Source organism: Struthio camelus, chromosome 1, assembly GCF_040807025.1.
Source record: "Struthio camelus isolate bStrCam1 chromosome 1, bStrCam1.hap1, whole genome shotgun sequence".
Classification (NCBI taxonomy): Eukaryota; Metazoa; Chordata; class Aves; order Struthioniformes; family Struthionidae; genus Struthio; species Struthio camelus.
Window position 1 is genome coordinate 57,467,552 of NC_090942.1, and position 19,078 is coordinate 57,486,629.

Sequence of the window (19,078 nt, forward strand, 5' to 3'; positions counted from 1 at the left end):
CAAGGAAAGAAAGAAGAGGTAAGTAACTTTCCTTTCTGAGCTCACAGAGGAGAAATCCATTATGTGCTACTAAACACACAGAAACTGCCACTGGTCCAGAAAGTCCCTGAGCAACAAATAGCTGGAGGCTGAGAGTGTTTTTCTTACAAATACACATTAACTCTGCTTTTAGCTTCTTCCTTAGGCATCCACTTTTGACCATTCTCAAAAAAGGGAAGGAACACGGGCTAAAGAGACCTTTGGTCTCACCTAGTACAGCTACTTGCCAGTTTCTCCAGTTATCAGAACGTGAATCCAAACTCATTTTAACTGCAAGGGAGCCACTGATGATGCTGCTGGCTTATGTGATTTTTCCAAGTTTCTCAGGACTATTGAATTTAGTGAGACGTCTGCCAGGTCACTGAACCATTATAGCATCTACTCACCTCTGGAGCAGAACCTGAGCTTTCCTTGCTTGCATACATTACAAACTTATCCTCAAAGGGGAAAAAAAAAAAAACACTCAAGTGTCACTGAAATAAGCTCTTTCTCTAGGAATCATACTTGGAAGCTTTGTATCCAGTGAAACCCATCACTTTGATTTCAGACTAGTTGTATAAAACTTCTTAGCAACTAATGCCACACAGCTGTATTGCACTGGTAGACAACTATTACACTCCTCCCACCAATACAGTGACTTTTACTTATATTATCCAAATGTCTGAACAGGCTGACTTTGAACAAGTTACAGGAAATGTTGACATGCTTTGCGTGCTGCTTTCACCCTCAGGGGAACTGATACTGCACAATGCCTTTTGCAGTGTTCAGTTTAGGTGTCCACACAAACACTCCCATCTACTGAAATGAAAATATTTATTTTATTGGCAAGAAAAAAGCTCTCCTCCACAAACCACATCTCCATTTCTTCCACGTCATGTGAGAGAGAAAAAAAGTACTGAAGAACTGAGACAAGTTATACCCATCTATTTCACAAACTGAAAATGAAATTATCCTTGCAGTGTCTTGCAAATACATGAAGTCAATCAAATCTTTTCATGGACTCAACCAAACTAATCAGACCACAAACAACTTGGATTCTAAGGGTAAAGCTTTTACTGTCAGAGGCCCAAATCTCTCCCCAAGTAACTATCTCTTCAGTTTACCATAGGACAGTAAGAGTGAAAACATTTATCAATACCTTCCCATCTACAAGATTTGTTTCAGGGAGCTGATTATCCAATAACTCTTAACATGTCACATTGACAGAAACTGGTTACAACTACTGCCAACATCTTTGTAAAGGCAACACTGAATGGAAAAAGGTCAAAGGACTGCATTCTCAAAAGAAGGTGGAAAACCCTCAAATTGTGCCCCCATAGTACACCTGCATGAAAACAGACACTTTGTAAGCAAAGCTACAAAGCAATGTCCCTGAACCTCCCTGCCCCTATACAAAGCTTTTCTGTCTCTGTTTCAAAGGACTATAAAGTGCTGCAATCAACTTAAAAAGAGATACTATTGCCTGATAAAACACTATTGAGAAAACGTTTATGAAAGGAAAGAACTTTAAAAAGAATGGAAGAGGTGAGTTTAAACAGAGCTTTAAGTAAAACCGAGGCATTTTTTTCCTCTAGGAATCAGAGAAACACACTTGCTCACTGCAACAACGTTCCATGCCATTACATACCCTCCACGTGAACAGTACACATGAAAAGGCTGGATCAAAAGGACTGCCTGACAAACAGCTCTCTCAGATCCCAAAGTCAATCTGGCAGATGATGGTGTTTTCCAAGAGAAAGAAAATAAACATTGTATTAACCTTCTCTTTTGTACCTTTTCAAGAAAGCTTGAGGGTGTACAGAGTGCAGAAAGTAGAGGGAGTCCGCTTTTGTTTAAGATACCTGTATTTTACCAAGCGTACTAGTCACTGTAGGTATGTATGTTTCGAATGAGTAATCCGTCTTGACCCTGTAGAAAATGGTACACCCAGGTGGTAAAAATCTTGCAGTTGATCCTGAATTTCTTTTAAAATGTCCAAGCTTCTAAGCTACAAACAACATTCCCTTACTGTAGTTCAAGTAGCGCTGTTTAATTCCATGCTCTTTTTTTTGCAAAGTTCAACAACTTTATTTTGTCTATAATTGCAAGAAATTGCTTTGTTTTATAAAGCAATTTGCCAGTAAACCCAGATAACAAAGTGTAATTTTAGCTCCTTGCTACAATGCCTTGAAAATTTGCAATACAAAGTTATAAACTCACAAGGAGTTTTTTGCTTTTTAAAAAGGTCCAACAATGTAGTATTTTTGTAGAAGTGTTGTTGGGTTCTTCTGTTGGCCCCAGCGTCAAGGTTCAAGAGAAAAATGAAAACAAAATTTCTGCTCCCCTTGACCCTTAATGGACTATACTAATTTTTCTCTAAAAGAAAAAGTCTGCCATAACATTTTCACAAGCTTTAAAAGCATGCTATTAAAAGGAAGGATGACTTATATTAACATAAGATTTAACATAATTACATTGTTTACTGAAAGATTAATGTACTTTAGAAAAATATACAATTTGCAATGACTCTGTTTTGAACTTACTTTCCTAAAAAGTTTTCACATTTTCAGGCTAGAAAGATGAAGCTAGCAAAGCATGATGAAGACGACATCAGTTTCTGTGGTGAAAAATCATCTCTGGGCTCAGACCAGCCCTCAAACTGCTGCCCTCCTTGAGAAGCATAAGGTAAATATCTGTTAGGCAGATTATCTCTCTACTTCCAAGACACTTTACGCGATATTTTCTACAAAGGCTTGTACAGCTGTAGCTCAGCCTGAGAAAGATTAGCTACTCCTAAAAGTCACACTACAGAAAAACAATGGAAACATACCCTATATATAAGGGAACAGAAATGTTTTAAGGTCCTTGAGTAATCCACCCACAGACAAAAAACAAAAACAAAAAACCCCAAAGAAAACAGTTAACGCACACGTTCTGACTAAATGGTGAAATATAAATAAAGACAGACAGATCTTCTGGACCCAACAGAGAGGTAACAGCCATACAAGGAAACTGAAACCTACCCTGGCTTGTCAGGTATTCTCAAGAAAGTACAACTGAGGTTGAAAGTTCATTTCTTTGTAGCAAGTGAAAACTTTTGAGAGTAGCAGGGATTCAAATTGCAGAGAAACCATCAAGTGTGTAAGCACCACGTACCAGGCCAGTACTACAAATTGGAAAACAGAAAGTTTTGTTTTCTTTTAATTACAGTGACAAAACATTCTGTTAATTTCAGCACTGTACAGGCCTTCAGCCTGAATGTTTTAAATTAGTGTTATATGGAGAGAAAACCATTTCCATATCACTGAAAATAGTATTATAAACCCCAAAGACACAGGTGTCAAGGTTCTGGACACTGTATCAAGTATAACTAGCCAAAGATGATTTTCTTTTTTCTAAATTAATACTAAAACCCCTACTACGAAAGCACCAGACTAACTTCTGCACTATTGTCTACCTTAAGTAACATTCATAATCAAAAACAGAAAAATCTACCTACAAATGCAGTTGGTAGAACACTCTCACTTTTAAAGTAAGAGGCACCCCCTCAATTGACAAAACTCCTAGTAACACTTTCTCCTGAATTTTAAGCTTCTGTTTATAAGTGTCTTAATTTGTAATTTATCAGATCAAATACAAATACCTGCTCAGGCAGGCTTCAGTATCTTTACCCTCAACTTCAGAAATAAAAACAAAAGCTTAGATACCTGAAAAGGAAATGTTGTGCTTTTTAACCTTTTTATCAATTCTGTGCGAATGGTTCAGGATAAGACAACCACAACCACAAGAGCGCTGAAGAGTGCTTTAAACAGAAAGAAAATTGCCATTTGTTCCGCCATTAAGATACCAAGAGGCAAGTAGAGTCAGAATTAAGCAGGAGCAGAACAGGCAGGTAAGCATGTAATGGAAAGATTCACGTTGACAGGTAAGAAGAGGTGGGCCAGCTTGAAATGCCACAAGGATTCACAGGTAACCTTCTCAAAGTAGTTTGATAAGTGGCACTGAACAGCGAGACTGAAAAAAATATAATCAAAAAACAAACAGGAAAAAGCCTCAGTTTTCTTGTCACTGGTTTTGAAATAGCAGCAGAGAGTGGAAAAGTAGCCTTATTTCTAGATTACCTATCCAGCTAAATAATTACATCTATGTATTTTCTGTAAATACCGATGAAAACTTTGAATAAAAATACACTCATGTAACACCCTATAGTATAGTCTGTTTCTTTCCCCTTTTCCTATACTTACGATAAGTAGAACATTACTATAAATACTGCACAGCTACTTTTTTCATCCAAAATTTTGCGCAGCTGGACCTTTACATACTTGATGACGCTTTATATGATGGAAATAACTTTTTTTCTTCTTTCCCTTCTACAATGCTAAACCAAAATCACAATTTATAAATACCTTTCTATACATCAATTACCTTAAGTCCCTCCTTCTCTGCAAATTCTTAGGTTTTTACTTTGAAAGATGAAGGAACAGCAAAGTGGGGGGGGGGGGGGAATTTTACAGTGTTTAACAAGAAATTTTTAATTGCATTTTTTGAGAAAGAAGTTCACAACACAAGCTCAAAACTCTTGCCAATACTGAAAAAATTCTAAAAATATTCCAAATCAAGTAGAAAATTTTCTGTAGTATTTTATGGCAAAGAACAACTGAGAAACAAAGTATAAGTGTTTTCTACGCAGTAACAGATGGATGAAAACAGCTGAAAAGAAATCAGCCATGAACAAGAAGCTCAGGACTTGTTGATATCTTCAGAGTACCAAGGCCGTTAATGGAAAAAGTCTAATAATCATTACTGGCAAAGAAGCTACCATAAAATATAATTGAAGTCATAATCCAAAGAGCAGGAAAGGGAGTAGAGTTCCAAGTAGAAATGTTGGTTTTCATTTCCTTTTGCCCTTTGTAAAGTGAAGGGGGAAAAGATGACCCTGACAAGCCAGAAAACTAGTCATATACACCTACCAACCTACTTTATAACATGAAAAGAGGACACTACTTTGCTATATGATTTTCACCTCTAGTTCGTAAGGATTACATAGGTCTAATATTCCTGCTAAATGAGGATTCTGCATCTGCCAAAAATAATTTCCTTTTTAAAAAAACTGCAAGCTCATTTGAAAAGCCTCCTTTTGTACAGGTTATTTTCTCTCTTTTTGGCACTAACATTAGAAGATATTGGAATCATCAGTGTGCTATTGACAGATGCCAGCTGTCTTTACCACTGTTGATGCCATGTTAACAGAAGATCACTTTCTGACAGTCTGACAACAAGGAAGAAACTGTGGGATCAAATAACAGAGCAAGTTAAGATGGAAAGCCCTGGCAAGAAAGCTAACAAGACAGTAAGTTTCTCCAAAACCACCCTATTAAAAGAAAGGAAGAAAGAAAAAAGAAAGAAAGAAATGAGACTAAATTATTCAGCAAAAACCACTCTCCGCTGGAATGTAATCCTGGAAAGAATCAGTGACGCAAAGGAATATACCTCAAAAAAGCAAAAAGAATAGAATTGTTTAAACTTCCTAAGTACGAGAAATTGAGAAGAACATGAATACAACCCAACTGATATAATAACAATTACTGTACTACTAAATGGAAAAGCATGAGCAGTTAAAAAAAATTACAAAATTAAATGAAAAGGCATGCATTAATAGCAGTGGGGAAGACAAACATGAAAGAAAAGTGTGGACTGAGCCCATCGATAACTTTCTTTACAAGCTTATATTAAGAAGTTGCAACTGGATTTCTGTCATTCATTTCAAGGAGAGCAAAGGCAAGCATAAAGACCAATTTTTGTAGTAACGCCTTCAGGTCAACAGGAGTCAAGTAAAACTACACCTCTTCATCACTCCTGACTGCAGGGATTACATTTTCTAATTCAATTCTCACGAAACGTTAATCAGTTCGAAACATATATATATTTAGTCTTGAGAGTGGCCTGCTGCAGAAGTGCCTGCTAAGCAATTCTACTAGCTCTATGTGAGGCACGAGTACAAATTTATTTTCTTACAAAAGAAAATAATCTTTTCTGGTCAAGATTCGGTCTTGATATCTCAGAAGACGACACAGTCTAGGACGTCAGAGAACGTGAAACAGTTATAGAATCAAGTCAAAGGCAATAAAGCACAACTAATCATTTTTTTCCATTGTGTGATATTGGGTCTTAACATATAACGTTTAAAGCTATTTTCAGACTGGCACCATAAGCAAGCTGTGTCTTGCAGTACCCAAATCCTTTAATTCTAATATGCATGATATCACAATGAAAGATGACTTGATATCATCCCTGACAGAATACTTCCTTTAAGGTTACCTCTACCTATAATATTTGTTTTTTCAGGTTATGCCAGTGTAGATTGCAGAAGAAGAATATGGAAGCATCTGAGAGGTTATAACTGCTGACAGCACTAACATACCTACTGCCTCTCCCCATGCTACCATGCAAGAGAATAAAAAGCAAAGTCAGTGAAACCTTTTCCGTTAGTTAAAAGGTTCTTGTAACTGAAGACTGTGAAAACAAGGATGGAGAACCAGTCACGGGATCTGCAGTCTCGGGTAACCAGTTATTCAAATCACTGCTTTGTTGTTTTATGGAGACACAACAACCACTTATTAACATATTGTGATACAGAACTTCATTAGTGTGCATCACTCGCTGTGAAGATACACTATGACCTTTAGAGCATGTTTCTATGGTGATAAATGAACATGAAAAAGAAAAACCACATGGATTATATCAGTATAACCTAAAGATAGTCCTAAAAATAAGTATTATATTTACTCTTTCCAAGTTCAATATATAGTTTGGGGAAATAAGACAGATGAATTTTCAACTAAAGATCCGCTTACTTAAGACAAGACCAGATATGAGTGTTAGGTGAGGTTTTGGCAACACTCCTTGGCAAAATACAGTACAGCATGGAAGGGATTAAGCTACAGAGTCTAAAGACAGTTTCTGTGTCTGGTTGTCTAGGTGTTTATCACTTAAAATTCAGGTGAACTGCTAATAGGAACACTGCAAGAAGATTAAATGATGTTTTCCTAACTCTTGTGAAGGCCAAAACCGAGTAAGAGAGAAATTCTGAACAGTGGAAAAGTACATAACAGACCCCTGAGCATCTTGCACATGGGAAAGAAAAAAAATACCAAGCACAATCATGGCAAGGCCATTTACTACTCAACATAAATGGTTCAAATGTAGCTGATAGCAAGGCATTCCAAAGTGTAGGCCTGGGCCTGGTCTTTAGAACATAAAATGGTTTCTAAGTTTTATTTTATGTAAGAAATAAGGTCTTCTTATATAACAAGATACGAACAAAAAAGTAAAAGAAGTTCCACAATCTTCTCCTCCTACTTTTGCAACAGTAGCTTCAGTATTGTTGCTGAAACCTTAAAAACTGAAGAAATACTTTCAATCCAGAAAGCGTGCCTGCTCTTCCTTCCTAATTATGCTGGTGCAGCCAGTAAAAGACGCTACGACTCACTATAAACAGTAATTTCATTCTTGATATCACTTCCACAAATCTCTTTTTGGCTAGAAATGAATTATTCAGAACAAAGATCAAGAACGGGGATCTAGTCTGTTATCATATATGATAACCAAACTCACCATCATTGAAGTAGCTGGAATGTATTTAACTAGTGTTAAGTAATGTCATAATAAGATCTATGAGCTGCAGGATCGCTTTTATACTGTTTAAGAGAAGAGCTTCAAAGAAGCTGCTGACACATTACGCGTACCAAGCCCTTCTTGAACGTCCATAGGAAATAAAATGCCACAAGATTACGACTACTGTAGGTATCGTTTACGGGCTCAAAACGTATCATTTTTGAGTGAAGGCAAAAGCATAGATAAATTATGGGATTTTGAGAACAGAGTGTAAACTGAAAGGGGAACAGAAAGATCCCTCATACTTAAATAGGGACATAAGTGATCAGAAATACACAGAAGAAAAAACCCACTGTTCTGAACAATAAGCATAACAATCATTATATAATCATCCTTTATTTACAGCTTAATGCTTTGGAATGCATAAAAGGGGTGAAATGCAAGATCCAAATAAAATATGGACAAATAGGTAGCTATATTAATATCTTCCAAGCATGAAACTCACTTCTTCCCAAAAAATCACAACATCTGCCCAGTAGGGCAGGGGGGGAAAAGGGGGAAGGGAATAGGCCTGACAAGCGGAAATAAACTGGACTAAACTACTGAAGTCCTAAAAAGTGTTTCTTAGAAAAAAAAAATCCATCTTTATGAAAATAGCTTACTATATCACGTAAATATTTGTAAACAAAGAATACCATTTAATCATAAAAGTAGAAGATACTTTGCCTAAGTTTTCCTATGACAAACTTTTCAACTACTAGAGCCAAAAAACTCTCCTGAGACCAGGAAAGAAAAGATAATCATTTATGTCTGTAAAGAAGCATTGGAAAATACACTTCAGTGAGCAGACCTGTACATCACAGGATAGGGAGAAACACTAGATATAGTCATGAGTATTTTTAAATATACACTGATTCTATGTAGCTCTTTAAATAACATCAAATACCAGATGTGTCATTTCAAATCTCCCAACTTCTCTAAATGACAATCGTTTCAAGCAGGACTGCATATGCGCTTAGGTGTTCAAAATCAGTCTAAAATCTTTATTTTGAAAATTTAAGCTTGTTAAATTTTTTGAGCACTTAATGCTGAGAGCGTGCTATGTTTGCCATTACATCCACAATTAAACATGCCAAAAAAAAAAGTTTACTTTTTATTGCATGAAAAGCGTAGATTTCACAAGACTTACTTCAATCTACTTCCTGGCACACACAAAAAAATGAAGCCATGTATCCATATATGTACGCGTGTGTGTGCATGTGTGCGTGCACATATATATATAGGCCTATGTATACGTACACACACACATGCAGAGGTTCTCTTGATTTAATAAAAACAAGCACCAGTGACAATGCTAATAAAATCAGTAATTAACTGTACCATGATCTTTTCTCTCACATCTCTCTTTCCAACTGAAACGTCTAATCTCATCCTTGTAAACAGAAGCATTCAACAATCTGGATGCAAGTACATCCACCAATATGTTTTCATTTCTCAGCACGTAATCTAATGAGCTTTCCTCCTAAGTCATTTAAAATTAACACATTTCCTAAAATATACGCGGGACACTCACCAAATCCTCTCTATGCTAATTAATCATCTCCTAGGATGATGCGTACAGCTCAAGCAATAGTTTGTTTTATTAAAATATAAGACTACAAAAACATCCCTTAAAGGGCTACACTCTGAAAACGATAAATGTTGTTTCCAAATCCTCCACTTTTCTCTTTCAGCCACAGTCAAAGTATGCTACAGAAGATTACAAGCAAGCTAATCATTATTTGGATTTCGCTGAAATCTAGCGGCCACATTTTAAAACAGACTAGTCGCAAAGTTAACACTAACTCATTGAGACAGTCAGGACTATAAAATACTTTTAGAAGTACTATTGAAGAGTATAACGATCACCATGCCATTAAGCCAAAAAGACAAACTCATTTGTGACTCAACATCTGCATCTTCAGGAAGTAGTTCTTAATAGCAAAAAGCAGAGCACAACCAACATTATATTCAACAGTGCGCTTAATAGCTTCCTGTCCCAACAGGAATTATTTTATTTTATTCCATATCTAGAATCACAGGTACCTTTAGAAGTAACATACCATGCAGACTCGCAACAAAGCACATGTTGATAAGTATAACGAAACAAGAAGCAGAACACCTTAATTATAGAAGAGCCAGTAACCCATAAATGCTGATATTTACACCTGAGTGCCCACACGCCCAACATGGAAAGCCAGTTGAAGTGGAGGGGAAGGGAGAGAGGAACCTTCACAAGCCCTTCCTGTTCTAACAAATGGAATACAGATATCAGCTAAGTTAATTTTTTTTTGTTGTTTAAAAAGATTTTCCTCTTTTCTTCCTGGGAGTGCCCTAACTTAGGCACACCTTTCACTTCTTACTGGACTGCAAAAGCCTGTCTTTCTGACAGCCTTTAAAATTTTTATTTTTTAAATCTCTCCAAGGTAATAAATATTATTTACTTGCATGCAGATATTTATTAAAAATACCATCAGTAGTCAGTGCTTGTTCCACCTATTCCCCATTTCAGCCAATCAAGCTCTTGTTTCCTCCAAAATACAGTGCCATTTACCTCACTGACCTTGGGACTGCCTTCCTCCAGTATTTCTCCCTCATCAGTTTGCATGGGACCAGGATCTGTGCAAAACTCTGCAGAAATGCAAAATACTGCCTAAAAGATAAAGAGTAAAGAAAAATATACTTTAAAATAATGTTTTTTCCACATTAAACAGTATTAAATAAGATTGCAGTGAACATAAATAGGGACTATTGGCTATGACCTTTAATGTTCACTTTCTGTACACGTATGCTGAATGTATATGTTCTGACAAACAAGTGAGGCAACTGTTGTTCAGGATAAGGTAAAGAGAAAAAAAGCACCACAAAGGAGTCTATATTTTTTAATGTTAAAATATGCCATTGTTGAGTATTTTATGTAATAATTATGTTTACTCATTAAAACTACAGTCAGTAAGGAATAATCACATGGACTAGAGAGAGCAGAACAAATCCTTCTTACTAGAAAATAGCTTTTGTATAAATACAGGCTTCACAGATTCAGCTTATAGATGCTCTAAAGGTTATTAATCTGAAAAGCTGTTAGACTCCCAGTGATCCTACAGTGCCTCAGTTCTTACCTTAAGGAATTTTTCCTTGACTTCATTTAGAAATAAATAGATTCTAGGCTCTAAATGGTTCATGGAACTGATACAAAGTCATACATCTGTAGGTCACTATTCCCAATCGAACCCAAGTCAACAGCTCCCAGTGTTTCCAGTATTCAACACTACGTCCTAACTTATTTTATAATCTATTTGATGAAGTCACTGCAGTTCCAACTGAACAAAGCCTACATCCCAAATTCCATCCCTGCAATTTTAAAGTAATTCATGAAAGGCTGCAATAAAGCTGGGGAGACTATTTGGTTACAAAGATTAGAACGTCTTCTACTCCAGAGGATGAGCCATCTTTCATGGGTAACGGGTCAAATAAATTAATTTGGCAAATCAAGCTACAGATCAAATGCACTGGGGCAAGATGCAATCTATCGGCTGGCCCATAATATTCCAGCTCTGCAGAAAGTACAGTGAGTTTTAAACCTGATGTGAACCTGAAGCCAAGAGCTGCTGGCCTTTAACAGTTGCCCTTCTCAAGATGCTACGACTCCTTAACCTGCACCAGCATTTAAGCGCCAAAGTCTCTCTGCATTTCATATCCGCATCTCAGCTACAGAGCTGCTGGCTCTACTTTCACGTCTACAGCAGCAATTCTAAACTTGAGAAGTGACAACTTTGAGAAGGCAAATACTAATGAGGTTAAAAAAAGAGAAAGTTTGGGAATTGTTCTTCTAGACAAATCTCTTCCAGATTAAGATTAAAGCCTCTTCATAAGGTAAGGCTGTCTGCACTGCCAGTGACTTCTGTATGTAGTGTGTAGGTAGAAATACCTTTCATGGCTATCAAACTGAAACATGGAATGAAGAATACATTCTAAAAACAAGAGCCTGAAGCTACAAAATGTTACGTATTGCTTATCAACCCTTATAACCAACAACCTGCTATGCTCAGTAATACCATATACTCTCACACAAAGTGGCAGTTCATTTTTCACAAAGACCGACAGCAGAGTAATTTCCTTTTCTGAGGAAAGAGGAATGAGGATAAAGCAGAAAAAAATTTATCCAAATTCTCCCCCTCCTCCATCACACAGACTGTGAGAGACTTTGGAGAAACATGACATGACTATTATTGTAGTTTTATTTGTAAAAACTATGATATTTCCCCTATTCCACAAATACTGAACTTCTCAACTATTAAGCAAGGACATTTAAAATCTATAGGGACCTGGTTCTTTCTTACATGCAACCAAAAGGTTCAACTTTTTCAATAAAGAACGTCATTCAATATCATACACAAAGATTTTATCAGTGCAAACCTCACTGATACAAATATGCATTAGTGCACATTAAATTACTTTTTATTAGCACTGTGATGACATATGCACTACTTCATTTTATCCTGAGTTTTCACATGCAAGCAAAAGGCACAACAGGTACAGTCTTCCCAGTTGAAAAAAAAAAAAAAGTATATATGTTTGCAGAGGAGTTCAAGAACTGGATATGGACAGGCTACAGTATCAATATCATTATCTTGTCTGAGTGAATATAGTGATCTTTCTCAAACCTGAGATTTGACCTACCAGTTAAACCAAATACATTGTGTTTGTCAATAACCACCTCACACAGTCAGATATGATTTTTGAAGTGCATGAAAGACACCAACTGATCCCTGACACATGTTGAAAGAGGTATACCAGCTAGCAATTTAGGAATATACATCATGTTATCCTTTTGGTGCCCTAATCCACTGAATGGAAGTTAATGCTGTAAACATGACAAGACAAAACAGTTTGCTTTTGAGCATAACACAGAATGATAACCTGGAAACATCCTGAGCTTCTATCTCTTTCCTGAAACGCCTCTCTAAAGGGGAGGAGACATGATAGATTCATATGGGATTAACAGGAGATAAACCTAAATGTCAACCCAGTCCCTATAGCTTGTCACATACAGAAGTTAATACACATGAGACTGGAGCTTATCACTTTAACAAGAAGATTAAGTAAACAAAAAAAAAAAAAGAGCAACTCAAGTGAAATAATATATGAAACACTCCTAAAGGAATTTAGGGTTAGGCTCTATTAGCAGTAGAACTTTATTGTGATCTCATGAAGTAGTGGATTTCCTGAGCACAAGGTGTGCATTGGAGAAATTTCCTTTCTAACATGAAATGAATGAAGATTGATCTGAGAAACAAACAATTGTGGGGTTGAGAGAGAGAGAGAGAGAGAGAGAGAGAGAGAGAGGTGCTAAGATATTCTCCCTGCAGCAAATAATCAATAATCTTAAGAAACAGACGCTAAACAAGACTTGTATCATATATATGTATGCCAAAAACTTGCTACATTAGACATGTATTTCTCCTGGACAGGGTATCTTCCTGTCCCGCAGCAAGAGCTCACGGGTGCATGCAGAGCAGTCCCTGTCCATGGTACTCAAACACATTGAGCTACTGAGGCTGATTTTGGAGCTTCTGGAGCAGGGAGATTCTGGGACTTTCCAAAAATGATTTTGTTATATCAGATTCAAGTAATTGGGAAGTTCCATACATTGTTAGATGGACAATTTGAGGGTTTGGTCAGAAGGATTGCTGTAGCACTGAACTGGCTGAGGTTTGACACCACCCTTTAAATCAGAGGAACAAGCAAGATGGAACTCGAGCTCCAGAAGCATAAGAAAAAGCTTGTGAAATAAAACGACCACCAGGACCAGTTAGTATTCACTCACAATGCAAAGAGAATTTAAATATGAATTTCTAAAAAACCTGTTATGTTTATCTTCTCAGATCTCCCTCAATACCAGAAGAACAGGAAGTGGCAAAATTTGACACTAGTTTTTACATATTGCTCCGAGAAGAAGACAAAGAGCTACCAACCAGTACATCTCAAAAGAATAGATAACAGAACTAGGAAAGAAAAAAAAGTAAAGTGAAGGGCTACAAAAATAAAGATAAGCAAGCTCTCCCACAAAGGACAGATTAAATACACTGGAACTATTCACAGCTCAAAGAATGCAGTAAGAAAAACAGAAGTTTAGAAAAGCTCAGTAATTTACTGCAAAAATTCACAAGGTGGGAAAAGAAAATCCACCAAAAGCTATCTCACAGCTGGTACAGGAAGACTATAAGCCACAGATTGCTGGAGGGATTGCAAGAGGAAATTTTGCTGAACACTATCCTTTTATTGTATTTTTCCCCATGGCATTTGCTTCTGGCTCCTTCCAGGAGACGGGATACCAGGCAATAAGCTATGAGCTTCATTCAGTACAGTCACTTTTATGATTGTCTTGAAATTTGCTGGCTATCAAATAGGCAGCAATTGTTACTAGGGTCTAACCTTACTATACATGTCTTTCATACAGCTACATTATTTTTTGCCAGATTACCAGCAGCAATCAAATACAGAAGAGTAAGGAAGAAAATGGTGTTCTCCATTTGATATAGAGGAAAGAATGGTTTTAAGCCTCTGAAGAGAGCAGCAGCAAGAGAAGCACTTATTAATGTGAAACCAATTGTGGTTCCTATGAATTCTAATATCTAAATTAGATATGGCCCACAGGCAATCCCTTGAAGGGCAACAATGCTGTGCAAACTGGCACAATTACAGATGGTAAGCAAAAACCATAGACAAGTCTCAAACGCTCTCACAAGAGCACAAAGCAAAACGGACCCACAAGCACTCTTCCAAAGATGATGATCTTATATACATGGCATACTTGAAAAAAGCAGTTTGAATGGCAAGGCAATACTGTACTGAACTATATTTTAAATGAGACCGCTTATTTAACTAACATAATCACTCTGATGCATCATTGTAATCATTAGTCTTTACCCACATACGTAGACAAAAAAGCGTTAATTTTTAAACAGATGGTCTACCCATATTATAGCTAATCACTACAGTTTTATATTACATGGAGTTTGTTATGAACGTACAAAAACAACACAAATTTAACATATGGAAAAAGAACAGAATAGTTTTTGTCTTTTTAAATGAATGTTATGAGGTACTAAGATGAAAGCAAGAGCACCCAGAAGAAAAACAAAGTTTGAATGCAACTTAATCGCTTGTAGCAATTAATCACTCACTGATTCCAATGACTGCAAAATGTCATCATAAATTAATTAATTTTCAAAGAAAACCACACTATGCATCAACTTTAGCTGACAAGCATAAATCCCATTAAGCAACTACAGAAAAAACTTCACATCCACCCCCCCCAGTATTTACAGTAGAAAATATAAGAAGGCGGCAAAATATTCTGCTAATTGGTTAAAAATTAAAACAGGTTATTATGTTTTTCTCACCTCCAACTTTCTCAAGAATATAATATCAAATTTTGTTCAATTTTTTACCTTTGACAGTTTCCAAGGGCTGCCAAAGCCCACAAGGATCCGTCCTGGCTACATTCAGTGCAAAAACGAAACCCTAAAAAACAAACAAACAAAAAACCCCTACCATCAGCCAACTGTGTTTATTACTAGATTAAAAAAATATGTAAAAGTGAAAGGCAATTCCCTCTGAAGCTCAGCTACCCCTTATTCCCAAAGCATTTAGAAAAAGTCTTATTCATCTTATTCAGATCATGCAGGGGAAACAAAAACCTGTAATTGCAAAAGAAGCAACAAAGCCCTCCCCCTGCCCCAAGCAATTTATGTGGTATTATGCTGGGGGAGGGGGAGGTAGGCTAAGCTTTGGGCTAGAGTTAGGAGGAGAAGTACCTTTCTCCTCACTAGTTTTCTACCTCCTAGACTAGGGTAGTATTTGAAACTATTCTTTGCGGGCAAGAATTTTACATATTGCAAAAACCCAGGCATTTGCCGAGACTGGATTTTCAGACTTTGACAGAATAAGGTTGCATCACTGCTGGAAATGCATTTTAAAAATAACTATCTCTGAGAAAAAGTTAAAACTGTAATTTTGTTTATTGTTTCATACACTTAATACGCACCTATCACCACACAATTTATACCAACAATCAGTTTGGGAAAAACACTAAGAAACCTCATTCTATGACCCACCAAAGCATTGAGAAATAAGGCTATTTAATGAAGAATGAGATCAAACTACCCAGCCAGCAGACTAAATACTATAGATATAGGCCTCACATTAAAGGAAGTTGGACTAATAACCTGTCTTGCATAGTACTGGAAGACAAAAACCTCAAACTGATATCGAAGAGTAAACTCCCCTTCCACAGATTCACCATGATTGTCAAAGTTTCTACAAACTGTTGCTATTGAAACCACTTGGGGAAAAAAACAAAAACAAAAGAAAAACAACAAAACCCCCCCAAACACCACAACCTGCTAACACTTCCTCACAGGGCACACATACCACAACAGGTAGAATGGAAAATCTCCTAAAATGAATAGTGTCACTTAAGCTAGGCATGATAATTTTCCAGCTGCTGAAAATATGTTTTTTTGCAGCAATTTATAATTTTATCATTATTAATCATCGTATCATTTTCACAATAGTTTTGAAGTTTTTATTTATTATTTAGAGGTACAAAACTGAAATCCTAGTTTTCCATCCAGAAACGAACTTCCAGTCAAGGCATTATCAAAGCACAGGTACAGCAAATTCACAATAGTCTGCTCAGCCACTTTGAAGTAGCATTCCAAGGCAAATCTATATTAAGTATGTTATCACCTTATTATCATGATGCCCCAAAGCTATTAGCAGTCTCAAAGTCCATGCCTAGAATGACTGTGCTTTTACCAGGCAAGGCATTTCACGTCATTGTTACAAACTGAGGCTTTGGAGACAGAAGTCTAATAAACTTCAAATTCTTGATTACTTTTGCAAAAGGTGAATATATACCCTGAAATGAGTAAGAATTCATAACACTTTCCACTTCCTAACATTTCCTCTTGTGAAAACACACTGCTTTCATCTTAGCCAAACTAAGTAAAGAAAGTTACATATACCTGGTTTCAGTAGGTGGTAGGAGATAAGGAAATGCTTCTACTACTGAAATCTACTGCAAATAATATGCAGAAGTGATAGTCATCCACTTTGTGGTCTTTAAGTTTTCAACTTTCTCTAGAGATTTCCAAACACTTCAGGTTAAAAAAAAGGGGGGGGGGGGGAAGAGAAAGAGAGAGCGAGCGAGCGAGAGCGAGAGAGCGAGCGCGCTGAACTCCTTGACTGAACACTCTCCATCTCCCTGAAACATCTCAGAAATATCCAGTAATGTCACTTTAAAACATCATTATTAATCCATGCAGTCTAGTTCACAATGTCTAACATTGGGTAGAGCCAAAGGCTGCTGTGGACTTAGCAGTATCAGCATGCGTATTTTACACCCATCTCCTATCCAACAACAGCATCAGCTAGAAAGCAAGACTAATGAACTGCCTGTGCCATTTCTGACAGCATAGGATCCGAAGCTAGAGGATATGAAATTCTACAGAAGCTGGCCAAAAAACAGCTTTTCCCAGAAATGGGTTGTTACAGGCTGGATACCATGTCATTAGTATCTAGCAAAAGCATTTAGAGTTCCAGCCAAACCACCGCATGCTTATGGACCACTAATGTCTCCATGGGAATAGAGAGAACTGCTACTAATTTATGCCAATAACCTGTTCTATCTCTTCACAGGACTTTATTCATGAAAAGGGGTGTGGATTCCTCTGCCTAATAGAAAAAAGCCTCTAACGATTATCTATTTAACTTTTGATAGATGTAAGTCAGGAAAAGACTGCTCTTTCTCTTCCTGTTACTCTGACAAATGTAGGCCCATGTTTCTGGAACAATAATAATGCTAATTAACAAAGTTAAAGAAGTTCAAAAGACCAGAATCTAGTGAAAGTAGTCTGGGGTAAAGACACAATGCTATATGCAGCTGACCAAAGATATTAAGACAAGCAAAATCTTAGTCTACCACAGCCAGAACAGAAACAGAATTTAAATACCATGCATACCTTCCAATTCAAACCCTCAGAATAAGTATCCACTCCTGCCAGCAGTCAGTGCTTTAGGATTTATCAACCTGCTTGCTTGGACTGCATAGTAAGAATTTTAACAATGAAAACAGACACAGTTGGATTAGGTAGCCACTAAATGCTCAATGGAAGCAAGAGGGGGGGAAGAAAGAAAGAAAGAAAAAAAAAAAAGAAACAACTCCTCTAACGGAACAAAGTAGGGGAGGGTGGAAACAAAACCTGAAAAACCCCTAAGTACTATGACAGCTCCTAACCAAGTACTCTCCCGTACCCTGGTTAACTACAGCACTTACTTATTCATTCAATATCCAGGCACACTGAAAGATTGGACTCAAAGATGTATTATCTTGCAATAACAGAAACAATTCATTACACTTGCATGCTCCTGGCTTAAGTAAATGAAGTCCTGTCCTGACAGACTAGAACTGTACGCATGCATAGCGTAACCCCAAAGACACTTTCACTGTGTGTAGTTCCAGTTCTAATATAGCCAAGTGCAGTGATTCACTTAGCTGGGTTAGAAAACCTATGGAGCAGCAGAACACCCCGTACAGCGTCAGGACTCCTAGACTAGCTTTTTCCTAAAGCATTTTTTTTTCCCCATTTGCACTCAAAGTTCATTACTTACAGCAAGTGCCTCCTTTCTGGTGACCTCACATAAGCTGCCTCTGTAGGAACACCACAGTACTCCAGGTGCACAGAACTGAAAAAGGAACAGATTGCAATCAGGAAGATATATTCTCTTTGGAGTCTCCCCCCCGCCACCTCCCATCCAAATTGGGAGAAACAGTAAACGTGTAGCCTATGTGAGTGTTTCCTACTGACAATGAAATACCATTCACAGAGGTTTTGGAGACAGAACAGTAGGAAGCTCTAAAAATCATATTTCTATTCACAACTAGGAAAAAGAATTGGGTGAAACTGGTTTCTTGTATAAGAATTGAGATAATAAACACAGGCATGCTCTAGGAAAGTGCTTATGTAATTCTACAAGAACTCTGAAATAGTAATTATTTTGCATAAGAATGAATCCCAGTACCTATGGATCATTGGGTATTTAATCATATTGTGAAAGAAGAATAGTACTACATCATCATCACTGAACTGGTTAACACTCAAGCCCATTTCAAACCATTCAGAATCTACCACCCTATCTTAACCACAACTAGGATGAAAGAACTTCAATTTTGGTTTTGCAAAAATATAATCAACTTGTAGGAAATGAGAAGAGATCCAAAGCTGTTGGGTCTGCCAGTATATAGCCAGCTTAACAGCACTGAAAAAGTTATACTATTCCAGCTGCAGTTATGTAAGCACCATAAAAAAAAGTTTATTGTGAAGGTAAGAGCCAACAGGTG

At 37.0% G+C, this 19,078-nt stretch overlaps 1 protein-coding gene across 8 annotated transcripts in view; it reads right to left on the bottom strand.

Annotated features, from left to right (window-relative positions):
- The window catches only part of TNRC6B (trinucleotide repeat containing adaptor 6B), a 140,577-nt gene that overhangs the window by 107,397 nt on the left and 14,102 nt on the right, over positions 1-19,078 (bottom strand). For 4 of the 8 annotated variants that reach the window (XM_068941451.1, XM_068941463.1, XM_068941429.1 and 1 more), the window contains exons 2-4: positions 18,349-18,423; positions 15,126-15,198; positions 10,226-10,324 (exon numbers count right to left, since the gene is read on the bottom strand). In XM_068941451.1, the coding sequence (XP_068797552.1) occupies positions 10,226-10,269 (44 nt within the window). In that variant the 5' untranslated portion in view covers positions 10,270-10,324; positions 15,126-15,198; positions 18,349-18,423. The remainder of the gene's footprint in view (positions 1-10,225; positions 10,325-15,125; positions 15,199-18,348; positions 18,424-19,078) is intronic. The other 4 variants (XM_068941437.1, XM_068941386.1, XM_068941394.1 and 1 more) reach the window with 3 other exon arrangements.